General features: G+C 40.3%; 1 protein-coding gene across 5 annotated transcripts in view; it reads left to right on the top strand.

Annotated features, from left to right (window-relative positions):
* ST3GAL6 (ST3 beta-galactoside alpha-2,3-sialyltransferase 6) overlaps nucleotides 1-21,317 on the top strand; it is a 120,433-nt gene that overhangs the window by 23,601 nt on the left and 75,515 nt on the right. For 2 of the 5 annotated variants that reach the window (XM_083171974.1, XM_083171970.1), the window contains exons 1-2: nucleotides 12,575-12,726; nucleotides 12,825-12,948. In XM_083171974.1, the coding sequence (XP_083028100.1) occupies nucleotides 12,939-12,948 (10 nt within the window). In that variant the 5' untranslated portion in view covers nucleotides 12,575-12,726; nucleotides 12,825-12,938. Of the gene's footprint in view, nucleotides 1-6,984; nucleotides 7,069-12,574; nucleotides 12,727-12,824; nucleotides 12,949-21,317 lie in introns of those variants that run through there. The other 3 variants (XM_083171971.1, XM_083171972.1, XM_083171973.1) reach the window with 2 other exon arrangements.

The following is a 21,317-nucleotide window of genomic DNA, read 5'->3' as shown; positions in this document are numbered from 1 at the left end:
ACTCGTGGTGAACTGGAATCTGATTTGGGCACCCAAATGCCACACGATCAGTTGTTTGCACAGGTTTGGCCACTTTCAATTTGGGCTTGATATGCATGATCAATAAAGGCATCCATTGTACTCAAGCCCATTGGTACAACAATTGAATATTGCCCAATAGGTGCCCAAAAACAATTGAATTCCCCATAATGTTTATAACATGCCTCTTTTGCCATTCCATTTTCGTATGTGTTGGAAATAGAGATTTGAATGAGACCTATGTTCCTTAATCTAAATGCCCATACACACTGGGCGACTTTGAGCTGAAAGCCGCTCAGTGTGTATGCACTGAGCGGCTCCCCCCCCCCCCCCCCAGCGATGACAGCCCAGATGACAGATGATTATGCCCAGCGTATATGGACCTTTTCATTTCTAACAAAAACACAGCAATTTTTAATGTATGATTATATATAGTTAACAATAACATCCAGTGTTACCAGAGGTCACAGTCACTGTCGTCACTGTCATTTCTTTGGTGTAATTAGTTTTAGTGACCACTTGGCATTAAAACAAAAATATGTTCTCACGTCCAGACATTTAAGTGGAAAATGAGTCACACTGTGATATGGAATAGCAATTTGTTTAGATAAATATACACGGAAGTAAAACAAAAGTTAATTACAAGGCTAATTGAAGTTATATTTTAATTTAACGGCAGCTATAAATCTTGCGGTTAACGGCCCATTAATAAGTTTTACAATCTTATTTCTGCATTTACAAGCTCATGTTGCAAATATGAAATACTAAAATAAACTATGGTTTACAAAATCACAAATCTGTGAACTTGGAATAAATAGCTTTTTTTGTTGCTTTGAGCTTAAAATCTCCCTATGTGTATTGGTGGACTGTGAGCGCTGATGCGTTTCCACATAGTTGCTGGCCCTACCTCCTGTTGCTCTGTTTAACAGGATGAGTGAACCACTTTACTTAGTCTCTTACATTGGAGAGTGGTTAAGTGGTTCCACCCCCTGTGAAAATCGCTGGGCCGGGTGAAAATCGCTCAGTGTGTATGCGCTGAGCGATATATCAGCCAGCGATTTTCATAGCATTGATAATGGGCAAAAACTCCCAGTGTGTACGCACCTTTTAAAGCAACTTATCTCTGATAAAACTACACATGATGATAGAGCTGTGTTAAGCTGGGTACACATAAGCCAACAGTGCAAATTATACGATATTGCTAACTATTTCCCTTGAACTCCTGGTCAAACAATATAGTGCATACACATCAAATGATATCGTTAACTAGAACGGCCAGTTTTCACATTCTGAAGCATGCTGACTTTGACGATATAGAGCAGGGATGGGGAACCTTCGGCCATCCAGTTGTTGTGGAACTACACATCCAAGCATGCCGTGTTACAGGTTTGCTATGTGGCCATGCTACAACTGAATATTCAGTGCGGCATCAGTGACGAAGCCAGCATTCACTTCATCTGCATGGCCGTCCCTAGCGATGTTTTCTGTTGGCATGCATATCGTCCTCGACTTGGCGTGAACACACTAGACAATGTGCCCCATGTGTCGCTCCAATCCAATGGACATATCTTACATATCTTTTATACTGCTTTCACATTGCAGAAATGGGTAATGACACGGTATTCTTAAATGGGACTTTAAAACGGGTCTGAGCCTTGAGACCTTTCACATTGCAGGGGAAAACCGTTTTAAAAATCATTTAATACCATTCAAACATTCAACCCGTTTAACCCCCAAGGGACACGTTTCAAGCCATTGAAATAGAGCCATTCACACTGCCTAAAAAACGGCTTTGAACCGTGTAGGACTCTGCTTTTTAACCGTGTTGAAATACCAGTTAACTTTAACCGGTAAATCAACTCTGGCACTTTCACATTACAGCCTTAAACGTTTTAAAATGGGAAAAAAAACGGCAATATACCGTTTTAAAAGTGCGATGTGAAAGGGGTATACTAATTTTATTCAATTATAATAATATTATTATTATTAGGTAGGGCCTAATGCTTAATAACAACTTATGTTCAATTCAATCTGTTTCTGAGTGTACTTTGTGTGTGTGTGTGTGTGTGTGTGTATGTATATATATATATATATATATATATCTGTGTGTTTGTATTTAATTTACATATATTCTGATGTAATTAGAATAATATGCTGTAAAAAAAATTTTATGGAAAGATCTAAAGTCAATTACAGCCAAATGACAATGAATATTTATTAATTTAAAAAAAAAAAGCTGGTTTAAAAACCAAACTGGTTAAAAAAAATTCCCAAAAAACCCCTCTCAACCTGTCTTTTATTTTTTTTCCCACAACCCTGGCTCTGTGTTTGCTATGTTTGGACTTGCATGACTCTTTTTTTTTTTTTTTCTTTGAGCACATTATGGTTATTATAATGTTACGTTTGAGTCAGCACAGAATCTTATGAAATATGTAGAGCTTGACTTACGCCCTTTTCCTTGCAACGCTGACTGCAGGAGTATAATTAGTCTTCACTGCTACTTGAAATGTTTTCTAGTGGGTAAGAAGATTACTGCTGTTCCTAAAGTTTCAATATTACTGCGTTTCATAGAATGATTATTTATTTATTTTTGGTTGTGGTTGTGTCTGGCCCCCCCATAGTTTTTTTTTGTTTTTTCCTGGGTAACAGGGCATTCTATTCTTTAAAAGGAAAAAGTACCTTGCTTTTTTTTTTTTTAATGCCCTACAATGTGACATGTATTTCATCTGCAAGACAGCACCTACTGCAGTTATTGGTTGCATTTGGAAGTTGCGGCTGAGGCCCAATAACCCCTTGTTAAAAATTCCAGAGGAAGATTTTTTTTTTTTTTTTATATATTGTGTACTTTTAATTCAGGATTTGTTTTGTTTTGTTTTTGTAATGTGTTAAGTGTATAAATGTATTGTCTGCATGCCTGTATAATATTCAGAAACAAGTCATGGGCTTTAGCTTCTCGCCTGATGTTTGGAGGGGTCATCATTGTGTTTGTGTGAGATATTAGGGAAATTATATATATATATATATATATATATATATATATATATATATATATATATATATATATATATATATATATATATATATAAGTATCCCGTATCCGAATTATTCCGAAATACGGACATTCCAGAAAGTGAAAAAATTTTTTTTTTTTGCTAAAAACTCGCTGGGGACATGATATGTAACTGGCACTATATATGTGCAAGACAATGATTGCTTGGCATTCAAATTCAGTGCTGAGATAGTACACACATTTTGTTTCACGTTTTGAAACCTTGTTTTTTGAACAATTAAAATATATTTGTGTGTATTTTATGTGGTAATAAAATATATTTGTGTGTATATTATGTGTTTATACAGCATAAATGCAAGATACTTCAAAATACATCATTGAAATATTAAAATATTCCGAAATACGGAATAATCCGTTATCCAAAATTCTCCTGGTCCCGAGCATTTTGGATAAGGGATACTCAACCTGTATGTATGTGTGTGTGTATATATATATATGTGTGTGTGTGTGTGTGTGTATGTATATATATATATATATATATATATATATATATATATATATATATATATATATATATATATATATATATATATATATATATATATATATATATATATATATATATATATATATATATATATATTTTTTTTTTTTTTTAAGAAGAGTGGAAATTGTAGTTTCATTCCTATTTTAGTTGGCTCGTTCCTCCCTTAGCTCCCCAACTGATGCTATGGATTTGAATGAGCCTCACCGCTAAATTTGCGCTGACACCTGCAATTAATAATGGCGCTCAGGCCACAGTAAGTCCAACAGTCCTTTGTATGAACCATAGCACTTGTCCTTTCGTTCCTGGATCGCTGCTCCCTTTTTTCAACCCCGATTTCCCCGGGATCACAAATAACTTTCTACAACAAACAATGAAGAAAGGGTCGCCCAATAGTGCAGTATCATCAGTTACACTTTAATAAATTAAAAAGCTCCAATGCACGACATGCGTACCATTAAAATCCTCAGTGGTGAACTGTATACCACTTGATATAAAAAGTTATCCACGCTGGCAACACAGCAGCAAATGTGAGGGGCCCGTTCGGTGCACTCACGGTTCTCTCGGCTCGTACAGCCTCTGTATATATGACTTTTAATACTTTGTTTGCTGTGTAATTGTCTGCTAATCAGCTATTATTGTGTGCTGAATCAGTAAGATTATTCATAGAATTTCCACGGGTGCTAGAATTCTTTTATTTATTTTACTCGAATTGCCGCAGACTGCTTATCTTGGATCAGTTGACCTTCCTGTGAGATTTTTATAAATAACTTGCAGCCTAAAGATACATGTTTTCCAAGTGATAGCCCTCTTATGGAAAGCGGACTTCCTTTTTCCCCAGGAAACGGGACAGCTAATGAAACCTTTTTTTTTTCGTGCATTCATTTAATGTCGCTCTAAGGATCACAGGCTTGGTAAGACGGATGCATGAGTGATGGAATAATTTATTTCATATAATGTACCGAAATTCTTCCTTTTTTAAATTTTTTTTTTTTTTTCTGTTTGCATTGAATGTGTTGTCTACAGTAAATATTATTGTGCATGAGCAGATAACGTAAAGTTATCTGCTATTAGCTTTCGTTAAGTACAATTTCATTTGTTAAGCTGTGAAAATAGTTATCTCTTATGTGTAATATTATTTATATATATATATATATATATATATATATATATATGTGTGTATGTGTGTGTGTGTGTGTGTGTGTATATGTATGTGTATATATATATATATATATATATATATATATATATTGAGTACATAATATGATAATCCAGTTGTGCTAATTGCCATTTTGTACCATTGTGTGCCTGCAGGTTCCTTTTGTGTTTGACATGGTTTCCTTATTACACATTGTACTTGTTATCATTTCGGACAATATTTACTCTTTTTAAGGTAGATTATAGGCTTTAAAGTTATCTAGAAGGAACATGGCAATATATCAGGCATATCCAAACTGTGGCCCTCCAGCTGTTGTGAAACCACACATCCCAGCATGCCTTGCCATAGTTTTAGCATTCCCTAATAGCAAAACTGTGGCAAGGCATGATGGGACTTGTAGTTTAACAACAGTTGGAGGGCCATAGTTTGGACATGCCTGCAAAAAATAATTATATATATATATATATATAATAATAATAATACTCGTCCGAGTGCCGCCAATCTTCCAGATATATATATATATATATATATATATATATATATATATATATATATATATATATATATATATATATATATATATATATATATATATATATATATATATATAATATATAACAATTTTTTTTTTATATATACTATTCTTTAAATGATCCTTTTAACTTTGTAAATTGATCATGACCAATCATGTCTGTTCATGACTTGCTTATTCAGTAAATGTATCCGCAAGCTTTGTTGGAAACAATGCAGTATAGCGTGTTTGTTAAAGGTGCAGATTTGCAGACAGCTTTGAAGGAGAATTTTGTTCAGCTTTTTATGGTGTTCCAAGCGTGCCAAACGTCTGACTTTATACACTTCATTAAAAGTGTCTGATACGTTCCGTCATGTACTGTTTGTATTATGTTTCTTTATGGGACTATAAAAGATCTGTCTGATTCAGTACTGAGTGAAATGTACACAGACATCTGTTGACACTGGTTGTAAGAAAAGGACATAGAGGGGGATATTCAGACCTGATCGCTGGGGTGTTAATTTGCAGAGCCCTGCAATCAGGTTGTTGCCGCCCAATCCCACCCTGGGGAGGCCTGCAAATTGCTGTTCAAATATTGCAGCCCTGCGGTTAGCAGCAAATCCATAGGCAAGCCGCTCACCATCAAATGCCGTTTTGCAGTCGGATTTACTCAGCCTGTGCAATAGACACAGGCATTGACCCAGGTTGCCCGTTCACACTGTACTGCGAGAGGGATTGAATACATGTTCAACCATACTCGTTACCCGGGTTGAAATGACTGGTCACTCGACCGGGTAATTTTAACTGGCTGCGTTTACAACGTACAATATCCTGGGTTGCTGGGCATTCAGAATATTTATGGCTGTTTTAAAAGCAGCATACAGTAAGTCAGATTCCATTATGAAGCCTTTAGGTAGAAGCGTCTGCATGTTGTATATCCACCTTCTGTAGAGCTGTCGGCCTCATAGAGGGGGTATTCAATCCCCCGCTGCTATTCCCGACGGGTGGAAATAGTGAAAGGGTCCTATTCAATGCTGTCTTCCCTGACAGCATTGAGCAGGGATCTTGGCAGAACAGGCCTGACTTTACAAGCAGTCGGGCCTGTTCTGCCGTGAATTGTCGAGCCACAGCTCAACAATTTACGGCCGTATCTCACAGCCACGCCCCCTTTTCGGTGCTCGGCAGGTGAGACGTTAAATCCAGCCGGCCGAGATCGGGACTGGGTCATGGCTTTTGGGCCAGCCCGACAGTCGTGACACCGGTCTGAATATCCCCTAAGACGACTCCTCTGCAAGATTTATAGACCATCCGTATTTCATTGAACTTCACTTTCCCGGGATCTCCTCTCCTTTATCTTCCCATCTTAACTCCTTCTCTTTAAATCTGTAGTTAGGTGCTAATGAAGTGAGTAACCGTTAAATGACAGTTGATTAATTTATGCCTGGATGCCACAAGTACACACCGGCAAGTAGTTGTGAGGGCCCCTCATATTTCTGACTGGACTATAAACCTATTGACAAAGTGCACATAGGAGGCAATGACCATCAAATCTTGATTTGTTTTTGTTCACAGCTAGCATTATTGCTATTACATTATTGATTTTATTTAATGGCATGAATCCAGTGGCTTAGTATGGTAAGCAAGTTGCCAAGATTCTGTGGAAAGAGACGGTAGGCGTTATCAATCCTTGCTTTGTCTGTAGGGTGATTATTCCTTTCCAGTGTAAAACTTTGTTTACTTTACACTCAAACCCCCACCTGTCCTTTATGGTGCAGCACGAAGACTAAACCAAACGGTTTGTACAGTGCTTTTCTCAAGTCGGAGCGGTAAGTAATGTCTATGGCATTTCCTATTGGCTAAGAGAAATAAATAAGAAATAAAAGTAAGTCAGGTATAACTAGAGCTGCACTCTCAGATATACTATATGTGGCAAGTATCTCTGTTCTACCTGTACACTGGTTGCATGAGGGAGTGGGATCTTGCACCTGCCCACAGTCCTCTCCAATTAATAACAAACCACTTGCAATTATAACCATTTTTTGCTTCATTACTGATCCAGCTTACCCCTTTGTGTAGGTTATAGGCATACTATAACTTTAATTCTATATCAACCCACTACAGTGAACCCGTACTGTCATTAACATGCACTAATTTATTGTGTCTTTAGTCTGTGCTGATACTTAACCTTGGCATGAATATCTTTCCTGCAATTACTTATTAACCCTCCATTTATAAAATCATATTCGTTCACAAACCGTATATCCCAAGGATGTTCTTTTTTTTTATTTTGGTACTAGCTGAATTTGGAAAGTGTTTAGCGTAACAATAGCCCCCTCCGCCCCCACGGTGGCACTGAGTAAATGTGGGCACCTGGGGACTGCGAGAGCCTTTGCTGCTCTGCTGCCAGGACCTGCAGATCTACTTTTCTGTGGTACCGGTGCTCCTTCTGCTGCCATTGAAAAATGCCCCTCACAAAATGGCTGCCCCCTTGCAGCGGACAGTTATTAAGGATACTACAGGAGGTATCAATATTTTTTTTTATTTTGTTGAAAAGTGTTTAAAATAATACTTGTACCGGTATCCTGTTAGTGGCGGCAATTTTCTACGGCTAATTTAGCAATTTTAGCCCAGTCGTATTATCACGCTGTCCAATTATTAAATTGAGCTCCTTTTTACTGTTTTAGTGGTACTTATGTATTAGCAGGACGCCCATTGCGTAGTTTGCATAGTGGTGTATTGGCAAATTACGTAAGTTACACAAATTGCATAACTTACATAACTAGAGCTTTGCTAACACATGAAGGATCATATCCCCACTATCCAACGTCATACCCCCAGTGTCCACGTGGGTGTGGAGTTAATTTTAGAAAGTGTGGCGAGCGCAGTGAGCCACCAAGCCTGAAGCATGGCAAACGCAGCGGATATGCATCCCCTCACGGGGCACGCTACGCTCACCACGCTTCGGGCTCGCTGCGCTTGCCGCGCTTTCTATAATTAACTCCACGCCCACGTGGACACTGGGGGGTATGACGTGGATAGTGGGGATATGACTGTGTTAGTGGGTGTTGTGTGTGTGTGTGTGTGTGTGTGTGTGTGGTGTGCATTATACTTACCATCCACGATGTCCCCGCATCCGGCACTCTGCTCCCCGCATGATAGCCGCCATGACACTCGTCCCCGGTGCCAGCAATGTACGGTGACTACGCTGAATGGTGGCCATTGCTGCACATCCGTCTGTATTTAAACCCCCCCCCCCCCGCCCGGCTGCCGCACAATCCCCGCCGCCCGTCACATATTAGCCGGCCTACGCTGACAACGTAGCCAAAGCTACGTTGTCAGCGTGGCGTAGCCGGACGTCCGGCTAATATATAAGTACCGTTTTAGTAAATAACACTGAACAACAATTTTTTAAAATTTTTTGGGGATCCTAAAATTTACATGTTTAGTAATAAAATTTAGGGTGCTCAAAAGTAAAATGTCAATAAAATTGAAAGATTTGTTGCCGTTTTCTAGTTATTCACATTTGTTGTTTTCCCAAACAAATAGCTTAATATAGATACACAACATCAGCAATAATACAAATCATTGCTTTTAATGCCACTTTCCTTTTGCAAGTCGCTTGTACACTATTTCCGGGGCATCTCTGTCAAGTCTCCAACAATAGTCTGCTAGCATTGAACCATTCCGCTTCCCCTGGTATACAAAAGATTCCATTGCTGTGATCGTGATGCTAATACAGTAGTCCTGCCTTACTTTTTGGAAGATCTAGGTTCTCACAAGATCATTTACTTCTGCTAGGGTGATCGTATGTGGTTGGTTTGTAGCACGGAGTATGAAATCAGGATCAGGCTTGTGTTTCAGGAGGTTCTGGAATAGGATAAATGTCTCGATGATGCGATTTCTTGACAATTGCATAGATTGGTCGTTTCTTTGTTGCAACAGTCACTTCACCACAACTATAGCAAACGCTATCGGGATTGTTGACACACTTGTGAGATATCGAGCCACAATTCGGGCAAACTTATTTACAGGATGTGAATGTCTGAAAACAAGGAAAAAGTCTGTTCAGGAAGTAATTAGTTGACAGGCAGAGTGATGGCAGTGGCTAGTAAATGTGTAACAAGGTAATTGTATCAATTGTGTAGCTACAAATCATACCAATTTGACTTTGTGAAAATACATTAACCAGAAAGTTAAACAATGATCACCCATTTACATAATTGAAATGAGATATGTCAGTAAGTAAATTTTAATAATGGGAAAATGTCTGCACTGCCTGACCACAGCATTGATCTACAATTTAGTTATTTAAACATCATATCCGTGCTCAGCACATTGAAATCAGTAAGAATTGGTTGTTTTTACGTAGGATCCTTCTTGGCTGTTGCCTAATGTAACCTGTTTTCATGCAATAACACAATATGGGGCAGATGTATTAAGCCTTAACAAGAGATAAATGCAAGGGTGATAAAGAGAGATAAACGTCCAGCCAATCAGCTCCTTACTGACTTTTTTCAAACACAGGGCGGGATGTTGTAACATCCACAGCCCTGTATCGCCAGGCATCGCATTATTAATAACGGCATATGTTCTAACATATGCGGTTATTAACGCAAGGGACAGCTCTTGCGATAAGAGCTGTCCCTTGCGATGCGGTGCCGGTGCTGGACTTCCGGGTCTGTGACTGTGCCGGCCGCAGGGCATGCTGGGAGGGATCCGCGATGGATCCATCAAACAGCACTGCGGCAAGAAGCCCATAGGCGTAACGGGGTTTTTACCGCATTTCTGCTTTAGAGAATCTCCCCCACAGCCTGTAACATGGCAGTTAGGAGGTGATTGGCTGGGTGTTTATCTATCTTTATCACCCCTGCATTTACTGTATCTCTTGTTAAGGCTTAATACATCTGCCCCTATATTTGATAAGATTGACTATCAATATTCTTGGCGCTTAGCACCTGCAATTCTCTTTTTCTTGAACAGTTCTGGCCTGATCATCTGCAATATTATACAATAAAGTGTCCGCTTCTCATTTGTTCAAAACACTTAAATCATTCATATGTTTAGGGTGTTGTTAATCCAGTCCATATAAATTCATATTTGACCTGTGCCACATACAGTAATACTCAAATGATCAATGTTGTGATCTCATGATTTAATTACATTACTTGTGGTCCATAACATGCAGACCCAGCAGACCCAAAGAAGCATATACTTCCTTACCCCATTCATTTACTACTCTGTGGTTCTCACATATAATGGGAAAATATAGACTTTGCCCCTGCAGGATTTGTTCCTTGGCGGCCAGGGTAAAATGAGCAGTATAAGACTGTGCTAAATGAACAGTTTGTACCCTACATTACTTGGGATGAATTGGTCCACAGTAAAATGACACCTTTCATATTTAATGTAAAGTGAGTCATACAAAGCAGTTTAACGCGGTTTTCTTTTCCAGAAAGATAGAAACGTTTTTGGTTCAGGGCAGCAACTTGAGTATTGTCAAACATTTTATGGTCTTCAACCTTCAACGTTCCTGAAAACATTATCCATTTTTTTGGGTGGTAGCTATACTTGTAGATCCCAAATGAGACCTGGTAAAGTCTGACAACACAAAGATGTAATTATATGAAAGCACACCATGTGGGGTATGTAATTGGTTCTAGGTTCTCAGAATTTGCGATCAGTTATAAGGCTGGTGACCCCTTTTAATAGCTCAAATGTCTTAATTTTAAGTATGAATGTTTTTTCTTTCTAAATTCTCCTGGCTCCAGCTTCCCGGCAGTATTACGATTTATGACATATCGCCCCAGCTCATATGTGAGCCTCCCGGGGCGCTGCCGGGCGAGGTCAGGGGAAATTGGGCCCATTTTGTCCTAAGGAGTAGTCGGACAATTGTATAGGGGCCTTAAGTGTAACTTCTACCCTGTATAGCATTGACTTACTGACGCAATGGGCCAGATGCACAGAGATTCAAAAAGTGTTAAATTGGACCATCAAATCAGCTCTTGTCATTTTTCAAACCCAGCCTGTAACATGGCAGTTAGGAGCTGATTGTTTATCACTTTCCAATTTTTATTTTTTATTTTTTTTGAAGCTTGGTTCCCACTGTGTGTAACTATTAGCAGCCTTCTCATCCTAGGTGGCCGTTTTTCGACCAAATATGCGTCGATTCTAAATGTCGGAACATTGACTACCAACTGTCGAATTCATGTCAGATTGTCTGTAATTTCGATTGCCGGGAACATTCCAACAATTGGAAATACCCCCCCTAAAGGTTTTGTGTGGGGATCTTGAACCTTTTTCACATCCGATACTGAAATTTGGAAGAGGCAGTTGCGCTGTGATGCTATATACAGCAGGGGCGAGCAATAAGCAGCCTGTATGGCTGCTGCAGGAGACACTGATCTGTTTTTACCGAAATAATACAGATGGCTGTTAGAGGACAGCAGTACCAGTGGCTACAGATGGCTGTGCCTACCAGGTCCAAGCTCCGGAGAGTCACACTCACACAGGACTTGGGGCGTAATTCTGGTTGGCTCGGAAAGCAGTGAAAATCACTAGTTACTGAGCGTGAGACGCCGCCTGGCCGAATGCCTCCCCTCCAAATCCCCTATGTACCATGCAAGTGGATGTGTTCGCTAACACATCCCCTCACAGGCAGGAGAAATTTCTCCTGCCTTCTGAGAATTCTTCAGTCCGAACAGACTTGTATTTCCTCCGCAAATTGCCGAAGACTGGGCAGGTGCTGGCATTCTGTGACATTAGCTGCCCGCCCCTGACAGGCATTGGCCTGCCTGTGTACCCATGGGAACATACAGCGTTTTCATGGGGACGCCCATAAATCACTGGGTGTTCCCATGGTCCACCCCATGTGACCTAAAGTTTGCAGAATCTATAAATTTAACCCCATAAGTCAAAGTCTGAGGCCCAGATGCACTAAGCTTCAAAAGTGATACAATGGAGATTGTGATAAAAAGCCAGCCAATCGGCTCCTGCCTGACATTTTTCAGGGTCCATGTGACATGACAGGTAGGAGCTGATTGGCTGGCTGTTTATCACTCTCCATTTTATCACTTTTGATGCTTAGTGCATCTGGCCTTAAGTTAGGTAAGATGGTAATATGAAACTCTGCTATTTATCATGCTCGTTGATTACATTTGGAAAATAATTAACATGTGGAAACCATATTTATGTTGTATTTGTCCTCATTTTGTCCTATTCATGTTAGGTAATGCATTTTGAGTTACACAAACTCTCTGGCTTTAAGGTTTGTAAACAATAAACGGTATTTGTAGCCAGCAAGGGAGTGTGAGTGAGATTATTTATTAACATTTATTTATATAGAGCCAACAGCATACTCAGCAGCCCCTTTCTACAGATGCAATTTTACTGCAAGCAAACTCGCACATAAAGAGCGTCTAGCTGGATGCAGGCAGTCACCATAGCGATAAGTACTGCTACAAGAAATATAGGGGTGGAAAAAAAAGGTGTTGACAGAAGAAATGTGTTTATTTCCTTCAATACCTAAAAGCTCACCTAAAATCGCTCCATATAATGTTCTCTTTTCTCCCCGTTATTGTTGTAGGATCTCAAAATCGCGATTCAATGTGGACTTTTTCTGTGCCCAAGGACAGGCCCAAATCTTGCTATGAGGGTTTGACCGCCTCAAATTAGCCGTTCCGGTCGAGGGATTTGTACCATGTATCAAGGTATGTACATATACATTTATTTGTACGCATGTATCACTATGCAAAAAGGTACTCATCTTAAAGTACAATTAATTTATATTGTAGAACTCGCTAATCTAGAAGCAGAATGTCTGTTGTCATCACTGCTCACATTTGCTGTGCTACATTACTGTAGTAGGTTGTGTAGCTCAGGTGAAGGAATCCCTCTATTGGGGCACAATGTTTCCTCAGCTTTATTCCGTTTTAGCAGATCTACCATGTCTCTGAAAGTTAAGTCATTATTGTATTGGAATCGGTACATCTGTCAGAATGAACTTAGGTCTACAGTCATTAGGACCCCACTAGGTCGACTGGCAGGAAGATCAACCTGACTTAAGGTCGACATGGGCCAAGGACGACATGACTTAAGGTCGAATGTGCATAAAGGTCGACATGAGGAAGGTCGACTGGTCATAAGGTCGACATGGGCTTTTCACTGTTTTTTGATCCGAATGTCGACACAGTCGACATGGACACAGTTGGCAATGAGAATCGGACGCTCGCAATGCTTCGGGCAGCTTTAATAACCTCCTCCACGCCCTAGTGGATGGTAGGGCATGAAATACTGCCTGTCGGCTCAAAAAACAGTGAAAAACCCCATGTCGACCTTATGACCAGCCGACCTTCCTCATGACAACCTTTATGCAAATTCGACCTTAAGTCATGTCGACCTTGGCCCATGTCGACCTTAAGTCAGGTCGACCTTCCTGCCAGTCGACCTAGTGGGGTCGACCTAATGACTGTAGACCTAAGTTCATTCTAATTAGATGACCGCATCCCATTGTATACAGGGCTTCTGCATTAACTAACTGGTTCTTTCAGCACAAATTACTTGTGTAGACTTTATTTCTACATGCATAAAACACATAGTTAAGCTAAATGTATAAACTTGGCATGTTGGGAGCTCAGACTTGTGAAATTGGTGGCAGGTTTCAGGGTTTGTTTGCTTGATTTGTTAATTGTTAACAGAGATCCTTGAGCCAGTCTGTTCTTTTTTCTAGTATCTCGTATCAAAATATTTTTTAAAGTGAAAAAGTAGTGTGTGTGTGTGTGTGTATCTATCTGTCTCTGTCTATCTAATATAAATTATACCAACAAGAACTGTAATAACGTTGTATTCCAATACGTATACTTTAATATGGAGTTGCATTCCCCTTTGCAGTTATTCAAGCTATTCTCTTCTTGGAAGGTTTTGAACAACGTTTTGAAGTGTTTATCAGAATTTGTACCCATTCATTCCATAGAACAATTATGAGGTCAGGCACTGATGTTGGACGAGATAGTCTGGTTCACAGTCTCCGTTCCAGTTCATCCCAGCGGTGCTTGATGATGGTGAGGTCAGGGCTCTGCGTGGGCCAGTCAAGTTCCTCCACACCAAACTCTTCAAGCCTTGTCTTTTATAGTTCTTGCTTTGTGCACTGGGGCACAGTCATGTTCCCCAAACTGTTGCCACAAAGTTGGAAGCATAGCATTGTACAAAATGTCTTGGTGTGCGGAAGCATTAGTATTTCCCTTCACTGGAGATAAGGGACCTAGCCTAAACCCCGAAAAACAGCCCCATACCGTTATCCCTTCTCCTTCAAACTTTACAGTTGCCATAAGGCAACCAGGCAGGTAACATTCTCCTGGCATCCCCCAAACACAGAATCACCCATCTAAATGCCAATCAGAGAAGTTATGGAATTAGCAGAGAGTTGATGATGTTTTATGCACCATGTGCCTTAGCAGTCATTTACCCTGATCTGTGATCTTACGTGGTCTTCCACTTCTTTGTGGCGGAGTTGCTGCTGTTCCTTAATGCTTCTGCATTCTAATGATCACTTACAGTTGACAATGGAATATCCAGCAGGGAACAAATATCACAAATCATCATATTGCTAAGGTTGCAACCTATCAAAATATCGTGCTTAAAGTCACTGAGTTCCTCAGAACGACTCATTTTGTATCACAAATGTTTGCAAATGGAGACTACATGGCTAGGTGTGTAAGGAGTTAATAATAGTTGCACTTCTGATTGACATGACATGGGTTGTTAACCACTAATTATAGCAGCAGTTCATTATCTATATCAGTTTGTATAACTTTTGTTGTATTTAATTACACCGAATCTTAAATATTAGAAAACTGGGCAGTTATTTTACCTTGATCTATGTGACATTGTGGAGGAATGTGAGTGTAATGGACCAATACCAACCTGCAGTATCTTGCATCATGTATTCTGCTTGGTGCTGTTGATTTCCAGAGTCATTTTTAAAGTGGTAAACCTTTTTTGTTTTGCTATATTCAAGATAAGGACATTCCAGAAAGGGCAGGTTATTCATTATTCAATCTTAATGTACAGAAAGTAAGCATACCGCTTGTGCTGGAAGCATGTTCTACATGTATTTAATTTGCTTACGAAATATTGTTGATTTTATCATACACACTTTATTCCTCTGGTAACAGTTTGTATCGTGAAGAACCGGTTCTTATCAAATCATTTAATCCACCCGATGAGTCACCTTGTCTCTCTGTGTCTTAAATATCAAGTCATTGTTCGCAGAAAGACGGTGTCTGATGTAGTACATGTAAATATTGGGTACTTGTTTCCTAGCACGGCCACACCGATTTCCATCGGGGTGGTCGTGTCGTAAAAATCTCGTCGGTCGCATTGCATGCGATTTGGTCGCATGCGATGCGACCGACCCGATTTTTTAATTGAATCAAATGTGAATAGGGTCTCTGGGACACGATTTTACATTGGATTCAATGTAAAATATTCCCTAGACCCCCAATTTTACACCGTAAGCCCCACCCCACGATTGACGCCAACCCGAAGCGTGGCGAGCGGCGGTGGTGCGCGTCCTCCGACCTTTTCATTCCCCTACTATCCACGTCGGCGTGGAGTTGAGAATATAAAGTGTGGCGAGCGCAGCGAGCCACCGAGCCCGAAGCGTGGCGAGCGTACGCGTATAACTTCACAGGTATACGCGTCCCCTCGCGGGGCTCGCTGCGCTCGCAACGCTTCGGGCTCGGTGGCTCGCTGCGCTTCGGGTTCACGTCAATTGTGGGGTGATGACGGGGACATATATAATGTGAAATGGGTCATATTGGCCCATTTCACATTTTTTACTATGTGAGATGGACTTAATCAAGTCCATCTCATCTTGTGCCATTATAGTGGCACAAGACCGACGCGATGCTCCCGATTTCAATGTAAAAAAATATTTTAACATTGAAGCCTATGGCAAAATTGCGGGCGTCGGTCGCGTCGGGGCCAATGTTAATGGTCGCGACCGACGCGATGCCCGCGACTTTAACTTAAAGGTACACGATGCCCGAGATTGTGGCCGTGCTAGGAAACAAGTACCAAATATCGTATGCACCGGGTACAGAATAGACAATAAAGGAAGTATCCAATTAATCCTGAAGAAACATTGAGCGTGAATAACTGATGTGTTTTTTTTCTCCATTGTTTTCTTTTTTGGGGTGCAATCCAATTAGATCGCCCCCCAAAAACACCCTTTCTCCCGAAAACAAAAAAGTTTATTAAAAAGCTGTGTCTTTGATCTGCGTAAAGCTTTTTAGGTCTAATTGGATAGTCCTGAATAAGGGAATTACCCATAATTAGTGATCACAGGTAATTTGATAACGCCTGAAATATTAGATTATATTTTTGTGATTGCAAATGGATTACATCATTTTGACAAATGGTCAAGATTTACATAGTTTACTCTTCCATGAGCAACCTGTATGGACTTGCTTACATTTCGTCATCATTGACTTCCTCTCATTGACTCCTCCTATTGTTTAGTAGGCCGGTAACTCACTATACCACCACCAGGCTCATCCATCTGCTTCTGGAACCAGTTGTTCACCCAGACTCATGCCACTGACACCTGGAACTGTTTCGTCTGAGTATGTGTGGTCCACAGTATTTTCATATCATCTGATTGGTGTTGGTCAATTCCCCACTGGCCATTTTCTGTGGACCATTGCTCCGCTTGGTAGTCGGCTGAGCACTTGAACGGAGAAGCTGTGTCCTAGTTTCCCCAGATTTAGTGCTTGAAATAAGTGTAAAATAAATCTCATCACATACTTATTCACACATAGCTTTTTTTATTTGTGATGGCAGCGCAGTTCTGTTGCTCCCAGTTGCTTCAGTGCCAAGTGTGTTAACCCACAGTGGCACGTGTCATAATGACTATAGACACAATAAAAGTAATAAAACAATTCAGTTATCAAATGATTCATCGTGTATGTCACACCAAAATGCACTGAAGAGGCGCCAACCCTGTGCAAAGTTGTGAATAGCCCAGCAGACATTTTGCTGATCTGCTCCCCACCTCAGGAGGCTCCAAGCAGACATCATGCAGTCGGACCTGATGGGTGAGGAACGGCTCTCAGACCATGTCTAGATTGACGGTCATTAGATTGACAGCAAAAGGTAGACTAATGAAAAGGTTTTCCCTTTTCTTTTGGGGGGAGGGGGAGGGCGGCGGCAATATCAATCCCTGAGCACGTGATTCACAATCGGAGCCTACGTGGATGATAAACAAGTCAAGAAAATTAAACAAATCCCCCAAAAACGCATGTCGACCTTTTCATGTGTCAGGCTTTGAATCGTTAACCTTTTGCTTGTGTTGACCTTTTGCCAGTATCAATTTTATGCATGTTAGCCTTTTGGTGTTGACCTAAAATTTGTCTGTCAGCCATATGGATACCACGCCCAATTGGCAAACAATTGAATAGATGCCATCCGGTGCCTATCGTTTCAACAAAACGCGGCTAACAAAACTAATAGCTACCTTAAGAGGATCTTTTGAGTTCCAGGGCCATCTGCAGTAAAAAGGTATTAATTCAGAACAAAGGAACATTTAAAACAAATTTTGCCTAAGAAATAGGGAATTGTAAATAGTATGATAACTAAATAATGCACTCCTTACACTTGAAAGGGTGGATACAAAAACAAATGACAATGTCTAGATATGTGTAATGGGTAACTCGCTTTTCAATATGTTTGAAAGAGCACTCCCAGTGCCCTATCTACATCCCAGGTGCTTATTTAGCCTCTCAAAAACAAACAAAAAAATATGTAGTTATAGGGCGCTTTGTCGGTTTTTCAGATGACGGTAGCACATATTCTCGTTCTCAGTAAATCAAAACATGGTAAATAATCATAGCATAGCAAGCATACATATGTATAAGTGGTACTTCACACGGTACTTGTGTAGTTTCATGGCGCCGTGCGTCTGAGTCCCCTTGCGGGGCTCGCTATGCTCGCCACGCTATTTAAAATCAACTCCATGCCAACATGGAGAGTGGAGGTATGAACTATCCATGTTGGCATGGAGTTAAGTTACTTTTTTTTAACATAGTTTGTGGCGAGCGTAGAACCCGGAAGTGGCGCCGTGAAACTACACAAGTACCCTTCACACTCCTATCCACCAATGGAGCGAGGGAGGCAAGATCACCAAACCTGATCCCAAATACTGACGAGGGTCGTTTGAAAAGTGTGGTAAAAAGGCAAGTAAAACACATTTTTTTTGGAGGGGGGGTACCCTTTTATTTCTCAAGGTTGATACACTTACTCAACCGAGTTTCACCGTCGTTAATAAGTTGGGACACCCCACTTTTCTGATGTAGCTCTAGAATCCATAACATCGGAAAGGTGTAGGGTATCCCAACTCATTAAAGACTGATGACTTCCTCATTCTACGGAATTTCTTCCCACGCAGCCAGATTTTCACATTTTAACACCGGAAGAAGTCGCCCCTGGAGAAATAGGGTGGAAGGGGAATCAATTAGAAGCGCCGTTTGTGTAGTTTTGCGCAGAAATCGTTATTATTCATTTTTGTGGCAAGTGCTAATTCGCTTGCTTCAAACGACAACTGCAAGTGAACAATACTTCTTGCTGCAGTTTAGAAGAGTGGAACTATTCAGGTGTCACATCGCCAAAGGGATTTGGGCGTTTCTAATAGAAGTTGACCACACTTCCATACAACTCTTGCATGTGCAGGCTTAATTTCCTGCAGGATACATGCTTAGAGTTATTTTTTTAGTTTTTTTTAAATGTGGCATTGAAAGATCAAATGTTGTATATTCAACATATCGCCTCCTTTTGAAACATTTCAAAGTCCATTCATGTGTGTGTAAATTTGTTAAAAATTAAACAAGTTCATTAACGTTGTATTTTTAATATTCTCCTGAGCTTGCGTGGGCATCCTCCAGGTTCTCCAGTTTCCTCCCACACTCTAAAAATATACAGATCATCCCGACCAAAAAATAACCTAACCCGTGTGTGTGTGGTAAAATATATATATATATATATATATATATATATATATATATATATATATATATATATATATATATATATATATATATATATATATGCCCTATATAAATAACTGGTACAGGTCGGGTATCCCGTATCCGGGCATCCCGTATCCGAATTATTCCAAAAACCGTGGTTTTTTGGAATAATTTTTTATTTTTATTTTTCCCCCCTAACCCTCTTTTAATACTTACCAAGTCCTCCGGCATCCACGGCAGGCCTTCAGCATCCTCTCCGGCGTCTCCAGCGGTCCCAGGAGTGCTTTGCGCGAGTGCGCGCCGGTGACGTCACCGGCGCGCCTGGGAAGTTGCGCAAAGCACTCCTGGGACCGCTGGAGACGCCGGAAGACGGTGCTGGTGGCCTGCTGTGGACGCCGAAGGACTCCATGGACACCGAGGGACCATCGGGGACCTACCAGGGGCAGGTAAGTATGACTAAAAAAAAAAATATTCCAAAAACCGGAATATTCCCTTATCCGGAATGCTCGTGGTCCCGAGCATTTCGGATAAGGGAGACTCAACCTGTAATACATATTGATAGTGCACTTACATAAAACACATAATAAATAGCATTGCAAATATACTCAGAGAGATGGGGGTATAAATTCTCCTATCATATTCCTGGTCTTGTAAGGCATATAAGGAAAAAGTGGCTGGTGGGTCTTTGGAAAAATTCCAAGTAAACTTCTTCTCCAGTGACTGGTAGAGCGTTTCAACTTGTGAATAAAGGGGGTATTCAGTGTTGGCCAATATTTCCGATACTGGAAAATATCGTCCGGGACTCGCCGCTGCAGTTTCGGCTCTTTGATAAGCCGAATCTGCATTAGCTGAAATGGCCCTAAATTTGCGAATTATACGTGGATTTGTTTCCGAAAGTCGTGAAAAAAAACCGATTGAGAGATCGAATACTAATTTGATGTATTCTGCGCACAAACAGCTGATATTTCCAAGGATCAGAAATATTGGCTGTGATTAAATATCCCACAATTATGGGATAAAGGTAAAAATCACTTTTGTTTTTTTTTTCCCTTTCTCGTATTTTGTTGTATCTCTTTGCAGTACGTGGATGAGATTGAGCAACCTGTAAAATATATATATATATATATATATATATATATATATATATATATATATATATATATATTCAGTCATCATAGCCCCTGACCCTTCCTTGCATTGGTTTATTGAATCCTACAAGTACCTTGTGGTTTATTTCCCCCTTCTCCACTGATGTAAGTGCAAAAAATGTTGCTTTTGCATTAATTCAAACGAGTCAGATCATTTCTAGATTGTAATCTAAATGGACATTCATCTTCTCACTGTTTTGAATTTCCATTAAGAAAATACCTCCATTAAAGAACAAATAACACCTTAACTAAACAGTTTTACTGATGGAATAACGTATGTACTGTACCTTGGCAAGCAAATATCTGCTCAGAATAGGTCTGTGTATTCTCTCCATTCTTCCCACACCCATTCCTTTTATAACGCGCTGCATTTTTTATTTTTATTTTTTGAAACTGGGGAAATACTGTTTAGCGGATGATTTATTTTCGCTATATATAAATATAGCATTGAATCTTTCCTTTCGTGGCTCTTCTGTGAGTGACATATTGGTAGCCCTCCCTTCTTTAGGTCTGATTGGCACTTTATCTTAATCCACTTTATCTCTCTTAAGGGTTAAGCACACCTGAACCTACACGGGGCGATGGGTGCCCCATGCTGAGCTACGTGATTTAAGCACAAATCGCTCAGGACACCTCGCTGGCACACATGCAATGCACCAGCGAAGTGCGGATCCGTGTTCTCTGGTGAAAAACACTGGCGATATGACTAGTTCTTGACAGCATGCAGTAAAAATGTAGTCAGGCGATGGTGACGCACAAGACTGCGCATCGCTGTCACTGGGGGGGTATGCACACGGAGCAATCCATACTTAATTTCTAAGCAATCTAGTCAGATCGCTTACAAATAGCCCAGGAATCGCGCCGTGTTCATTGGCTTTATGTCTTGCATTATGGGTAAAAGGGTACAAT

The sequence above is a fragment of the Crinia signifera genome, chromosome 2 (assembly GCF_055691185.1).
Source record: "Crinia signifera chromosome 2, ASM5569118v1, whole genome shotgun sequence".
Lineage (NCBI taxonomy): Eukaryota > Metazoa > Chordata > Amphibia > Anura > Myobatrachidae > Crinia > Crinia signifera.
The sequence above is the reverse complement of the archived record's forward strand: the minus strand, read 5'-3'. Positions and strand labels throughout refer to the sequence as shown.